The 6,797-nt window shown below is 55.8% G+C and overlaps 1 protein-coding gene across 3 annotated transcripts in view; it reads right to left on the bottom strand.

Annotated features, from left to right (window-relative positions):
- Positions 1-64: 64 nt before the first annotated feature.
- The window catches only part of PPIL2 (peptidylprolyl isomerase like 2), a 41,053-nt gene continuing 34,320 nt past the window's right edge, over positions 65-6,797 (bottom strand). For 2 of the 3 annotated variants that reach the window (XM_066259956.1, XM_066259958.1), the window contains 9 exons: positions 6,418-6,507; positions 6,112-6,145; positions 5,337-5,454; positions 4,005-4,061; positions 3,251-3,323; positions 2,935-2,997; positions 2,706-2,842; positions 2,368-2,490; positions 65-1,630 (listed from right to left, as the gene is read on the bottom strand). In XM_066259956.1, the coding sequence (XP_066116053.1) occupies positions 2,394-2,490; positions 2,706-2,842; positions 2,935-2,997; positions 3,251-3,323; positions 4,005-4,061; positions 5,337-5,454; positions 6,112-6,145; positions 6,418-6,507 (669 nt within the window). In that variant the 3' untranslated portion in view covers positions 65-1,630; positions 2,368-2,393. The remainder of the gene's footprint in view (positions 1,631-2,367; positions 2,491-2,705; positions 2,843-2,934; positions 2,998-3,250; positions 3,324-4,004; positions 4,062-5,336; positions 5,455-6,111; positions 6,146-6,417; positions 6,508-6,797) is intronic. The other variant, XM_066259957.1, reaches the window with a different exon arrangement.

Here is a 6,797-nt window from a genome sequence, read left to right as displayed (position 1 = left end):
AAACCAAATGAACTGAGCACAAGCTTGGTTTCGGGGAAGAACACCCACAAGACCACACTAGATGTGCTGGAGTATCACACCCTGACTTTTATTTAAGTTATTTAAAATATTTTTTTCCTTGAGAAGGGTGGGAGGTGATGCCAGGATTATAAATGCATTTAACTTAAAGCTATGCCACAGCCTTTGGCACAGTACATTTGCTTTAGAAATGTGGTTTAGTTTTGTTGCCATTTTATATATACATATATATAGTATTTTTATACCTTAACACTTATTCTTGATGGCATCTGTCAGATATTAGCAAGGATCAGAAATGAGAATTTTTCAAAAGGCCTTTAATTTACCTGATGACCTCACCAGGTACTTAAAAAATCCAAGAGGTTTTAATTTCTGAAAAACTACAATTTAAGCTCCAGAACAACCTACAGAAATGTAAGCCCTCATTTGTCCCAGGCTCTGGGCCAGCCTGTCCTCCCATGGTGGAGAGGCTCTCTGGGGTGGCTCCACAGGACTGCAGCCCAGGCTGGCCAAAAGGGTCACCCCTCGGAGCAGGACCACCAAACGAGCACACAGCCTCCCTCGGCCTCCCAGTGTCCAGCCCTTGGCCTCGTGTGTGTGAGGTTTAAAAATAAAGCTTCCATGTTCAGTGTCTCTTTTTCAGTAGCACATGTGTCTCAAGTGCTCTGCTTTGATGCGGAGGTGCCCTGGTGCCATTCAGCTCCCACTAGGAGCAGAGGAGTCTGGGCTCTCCTTTCCACAGGCAGTTCTGACCTGCTGTACATTTGTGGCTATGAATGTGGCCCGAGAAAAGCCTGCCTGGGCAGTTACAGGCCTGTGGCTAAGCTGCAGTCTCCACCTGCTTCTGAACTGCCGAAGGGCCAGGCCTCCTCCCCTGGGAGCCCTTGTGTGCTGTACTCACCACCCAGTTGTCACCCCCACCCTGCCTGCCCTCTCCTGCCATGTGAGACAGTCTCTTGGAGAGAGTGCTGGTGCCAACAGCCTTCCATAGGTGAGTTCTCAGACATCTGTACCTTGGAGGGGTAGCGTTGAGGGGTTGTGAAAATAGTCAGGGACCACTGTCTGGCTAAAGGTGCAGCGGTATAGACAGTCACTCTACAGGGCCCAGGTGCCTTGTTGACAGGGACAGGTTTTCGGTGGGGTGCAGTACTGGGTCCAGCACAGTGGAGAGCCAGTTCTGGCCCAAAGCAAGACAACAGGCCAGCAGGCTGTGGGCAGCTGACTGGGCATCCGTGTGGTGTGCACACAGCAGGTGAGAGGCGGGGCTTGGGCCTGCCGGCAGCATCAGAGCTGGAAGAGAGGATCCTAGGTGCCTGCTGGGAGTAAGAGCTGTTGAGACTTCCTGATGGCAGGGCGGTTTCGGGTGAGGCAGGAAAGAAGAAAAGCCAGGGAGTTGTCAGAATTTCAGCCTGATGAGCAGGAGAGGAGTGGTGGCCCGTGCCGACCGGGGACCACAGGCATTGTGAGGTGAACAGTGACCCTTTTGGGGCCCCAGGGCTAGAGAGGAGAAGGGTCCTGGGAGGAGGCAGCTGTCCCCACACTCCTGCACAGGCACTTCAGGAAAGCTGAGGTAGCAGTGTCAGGGTCAGAAGGGAGGCTGGGCTGGTGCAGGCTGCAGAATGAACAAGACGGGCTAGTAAGGGTAAGGTTTTGAAGACAATCATAAAAAAAAACAGGATCAGGGAAGGGATCTTTTAAGTTAAGAAATGCTAGTTCAGCTGCTCAAAAGACCTAAGAGCTGGGGCTGAGGGTAGAGGGGAGGCAGGGACAGGACATGCTGGCTGGCAGGGGCCTCCGCACACTGATCAGGAGCCAGCCGTCTTCCACATGTGGTCGCATCACTATCCTGAGGCGGAGGTGGCCAGTCCTCGGGCACAGAGGCGAGCAGAGGCCCTGGCTGTGACCACCCATGGTCTTGCTGGGCTGGACTCGGCAAACCCAAGCAAGGGGCAACAGAACAGTTTTTTGGAAATATCAAGGTTCTAGTCCAGGGTCCTCACAGGCATCAGGAGCTCCCAAGGTTTGTCAAATACAGACCTCAGCGCCCCAGTCTTTGGGTCAGAAGATCTGGGGACCACAGGGAGTAAACAGTCCTTGAGAAGATAAAGTGGGTGGCGGGAAGAAGGCTGGCATCCGGAGACAACAGCCCTTCTTCCCAGACTCAGACCCAGGGCCTGGAAACAGGGCCAGGATATCTGCGCTGGGTGAGGGACAGGGCCCACGGGCTACCACGGCAGGAAAAGGATCCAGGCACTAGCCAAGAGCTTTATTGAGTCACAGCCCAAAGGGCAGGCTTATGAGGGCAGAAGCCTCAGGGACGTGGACACAAGCCCAGCACTATGTCCCTACCAGAGTCCAGAGCAGTAGGCCTGCTGCTACCATGAGCTGAAGTCCCTGAAACCTTGGCTGGCCTTTTTCTTGGCCACAGGAACAGCTGCACTGGTTGATGGTTCCTCGTCTGCTACACGTTTCCTGGGAAGACAAGAGCCAGACTCCGGCTGCTATGGGGGCCAGGGTCTGAGATGGGAACCATGTGTCTCCACATCACCCCCACCCCAAGTCTGGTCTTCACTTCAGCCTACAGTCAGGGCCCCCGCACTGGCTCACTGCTCAATCCCAAGCAGGCTCAGACCTGTGCAATCAGTAAGCAGAGTGCACCATGGAAACACCACTCCCACCCCACTCACGTGGCTGCTGGGTTGATGTACTTGCCCACCCCCTGGCGGTACGTCGGGGGGCCCTGGCTCCCTGGCTTGGGCTGGCTCTTCACTGTGCTCTCTGGGGCTGCTGCTTCCAGCTGGGTCTTCTTCCGCTCCTCAGCAATCTGTGGAGTAGGGCAGTGGCTGGCCCCGAGTCCCTTGGGCTGTCTAGAGCTCCCCCAAGCCCCTCCCTGTGTTGTGGCTGCTCCCTCCTCACCTGAACATCAGCCTCCTCATAGGGGTCCACGAACACCATGGTGGAGTCAATGCGGATCTCCTCCTACACAGAGGGGAGGACAGTGGGCAGGGGACTAAAGGCTCCAGAGCAGGGGTCCCCAAACTACGGCCCACGCCGCACTCCCGGAAGGGGCACCTCTTTCATTGGTGGTGAGAGGAACACAGTATGTGGCGGCCCTCCAACGGTCTGAGGGACAGTGAACTGGCCCCCTGTGTAAAAAGTATGGGGACCCCTGCCCCAGAACCTGCCTAGCTGAGACCGAGGAGTGGCCCCTCTGTTTTCCCAGGGCACATACCTTAGGGCGGTCAGTTTTGGGGTCACTCTCCACATTCTCCATTGCTGTCAGTGTGTCAAAGCCCCCAACAACCCTGCAGCAGAGGGACAGGGAGCCTCAACAGGCCTGGTTCAGGATATCTCCAAAGGCCAAGTCCCCGTGGCATGCTAGGAAGAGGGGCTGAGGGCAGACCCATGCTGCTGGCCCATGAAGGCCTCACACAGGTGAGGGTACAGCAGACTGACTGCAGAAAGACCTGCAGGGCCTGGACAGGGCTGTGGGCCAGGAGATGAGGACCTGAGAGGCCAGTCCAGCAGGCTGACCACCAGTCAGGTCTTATTAGGAGACAGCACCCATTGCTTCTACACTGGACCTACTTTTGCGCTGCAATCACAAAGCTAACAGTGTGACAGAGACCGTGAGGCCACAAAGCTGGAGATACCACCTTGGCCTTCACAGGAAAGTCTCCTAACCCCTGGACCAGAGGATGGAGAGAAAAGCGGGAGGTGGTCCAGGCATGTGGTTCTGGGTCGTCTAAAGGAGAACCTGAGAGTTTGGGCAGGACAGCCACCAGGCAGGGCTGGAGCTGGCCTCCTCTCCTTAGCCAAGGTCCCCTGTCCAACACAGAAGCCCAAAGTCCCTGCTTGTGCACAGCCATGACCTCAGCAAGGACCGTCAAGAGGGCAAAGGTAGGACTGCGCCTAGGGAAAGGCATGAGAGGCCCCAGCTGGGGAAGCCCACCCTTGCAACACCCTCACGCAGTAGCTTCTCTTACCGCCCGAAGATGGTGTGCTTCTTGTCGAGGTAAGCGCAGGAGCGGAAGGTGATGAAGCTGGGGAGGAGGACAGGAGGGTCAGGGAGCACCTGGAACTTCCCCGCCTGGCCCGTCTCAGCCCCACAGCCACAGGGCACAAACCAGGACACACACAGGTCCTAAGCCTGTTCCAGGAAGCTGCTCAGGTGTGTGCACAGCCTCCATACCCAGCCTGTCCTGGGCAGCCTGTCAACCACAGGGTCACCCAGGGCACTGGGGCCTCTGCCCCCCCCCCCAGGAGAAAACCCAGTGCACAGCCACCAGGAGGGGAAAACTATAAAGTCAAATTAGAAAATAAACACATGCATAGTGAAAAGCCAAATTCTTAGATGGAAAATGTCATATACACATCATCCTTACAAAATATAGATATCACGTCATTCTAACTAGACTCCCAGTAGAATTTTCAAAGCTCTAGATAAAATCTTAACAGTTTACGTCAAAGACTAAAAACAAAGTAGAGCCAAAAAATAAAGTGAAAATTGTGAGCGTGGGCCTGCCTCCAAAACTTCCTACAGAGAATATAATCAAGTATGTATAACATAGGTGCAGGAATAACATGCAATAGAATAGAGTCCAGAATCTGATCCCAATTTATACAGAGACATAATGTACGACTGCACAGGAGAGAGGAAAGGAGCCAGGAGCCTCCCCACTTGGCCTCGCAGACACCCCTCCACTGCTACCTGTGCCAGGCTGACCCAGCCGCCCTCTCCCCACACTTGCTCCTGGAGGCCCCTCACCTCCCCCTTTATGTGTCTGGACATGGGGACATTCAGGCCTACACTTCTAGCCCATTCTTTCAGTACCTAAAGTCAGACCCACCAGGAACAAGGTGGGTGTCCCAGGCAGCTGACACAAATGTTCAAAGCAGAATGCTCGAAGCCTTACCAAGTACCCACTTCTATAGATGCACCACAGTCAATGACTGCTCAAGCCCGACCTGGATTCCAGCCCCTCCTGCGCCACGCCCCCTCCCTGCCACACCCCCATCTGCTTCCTCTGGTGCCCTCTCCAGGAAGCCTTCCTGCATCTTCCAGGAGCTCCTTCTGACACTCCTTCACAGGCACACGCCTCAAGGCCCAGTGCTGCCTGCTGACTTGTTCTACACATAGGTGCACGCAATCTGCGTTCAGGCAGGGCTAGTCTGGGCTGTGTCGAGTGTGAGTTCACCTCCCCAAGGGGCGCTGCACACCTTGACTGGATTCAAGTCAAGCAGAGCCTTCAGGGCAATGCTGAAGGGAGCCCCAGACCACCTCTGCAGACCCATCCCGTAGACACCCAGCAACTCACAACTGAGACTTGTTGGTGTTGGGCCCCGAGTTGGCCATGCTGAGGATACCCCGGCCTGTGTGCGAGAGGTTGGGCCGGAACTCATCTTTGAATGGTTTTCCCCAGTACGACTCTCCACCTGGAAGAGAAAGGAGCATGGCTGGCAGCAAGAATGACTAGGTCCTCACTGAGTATGGCCAGAAGGTTGCAGCCCAGCTCCAGAAAGCTATGCTGAGTATCAAGGGGCACAAGGTACTGCTGGGGCTGTATCTGGGGCACGGGCACCTTGGAGGGCAGCCCTGGCCCTGAGGGCCCCTTGAAGCCCCTGCATGTGGCCTGGCCTAAGAACAGAGAGTTAAGAGCCAAGGCCACACGTTGCTTTTGCTTACCCTCTCGGGTGAGGGACAAGGACTAGACCCGGGCCCAAGCAGCTAACAAGCTGAGGGGGTGCTTTGAGAGGCAGTGTAAGGGCAGCCAGACATCTGGGGCAGGGCGCAACCTTCCTCTGGTGTGGGCTCCCCGAAACATCCCTTGGTCCACTGACAAAGATGGAGGCCCTGGAGGCCTGTGGAGGAAGCGACAGGTGGAGGGCTAAGGTGCTCATGAGCACACTCCCACTTCCATCTATCACGTCTATAACCATCTCAAAGTGAGAAAACAGGTGGGCCCAAGGCCACACAACATCCTTGCAGCTGGTCCGATTTCACACCTGGAACTCAGCACAGCCCCACTCACCTACCCCCTCATGGCCCATGGGCAGCCAAAGCTGCCCAGGGACCCCAGCACCAGTACCTACCTGTGCCTGTGCCAGTGGGGTCACCGCCCTGGATCTGCAAGAAAATCAAAAGTCAGTGAGCCAGCCATGCCCATGACCCTGAGGCCCTGCTGCAGGTGGCCACTGCCACCTGATGGAAGCAACTCCTCACCTACCAGATGGGCTCAAAGAGAGCTCAGCTCTTGGTGAGGTCAGAGGCCTTCCAGGCCACATCTCTGCACAAGCGCGTTGTGGCCAAGCTGGGCACTCAGGGCTCCCAAGTACAACAGAAGTCACCTCCGGGATTCCTCTGGCCCCGTGAGGCCAACACTGAACCACGTCACTCACCACAAAGTTCCTAATGGATCTGTGGAAAATGGTGCCATCGTAATACTGCTTCTTACAGAGCTTGATGAAGTTTTCACAGGTCTTTGGCGTCTGCAAAATAGCCCAGATACTTCTGTGAGGCATAAAGCGCCCAAAGGAGAGTCACAAATGTCACCCAAGTCCTGACCTTGCAGCAGAAGAGGGTCAGCTGCCCTGCCTGACACTGCAGCCGCAGAGCCCGGGAGCGAGGGCTGCAGGGAGACGGCAGCGCCTGTGCACGCCCGGCTTGGGCTGACCCGCGGCCCATGGCTGACAGTCCCTTCTGGGGAGGGAATGGGGCACCCACCCCTTCTGGAGGACAGACTCTTCTACTACAAGCACATCCTAAGTGCAGCTCCCCG

This window comes from Saccopteryx bilineata, chromosome 2 (assembly GCF_036850765.1).
Source record: "Saccopteryx bilineata isolate mSacBil1 chromosome 2, mSacBil1_pri_phased_curated, whole genome shotgun sequence".
NCBI lineage: Eukaryota > Metazoa > Chordata > Mammalia > Chiroptera > Emballonuridae > Saccopteryx > Saccopteryx bilineata.
This window is presented reverse-complemented; position numbering and strand designations above follow the sequence as displayed.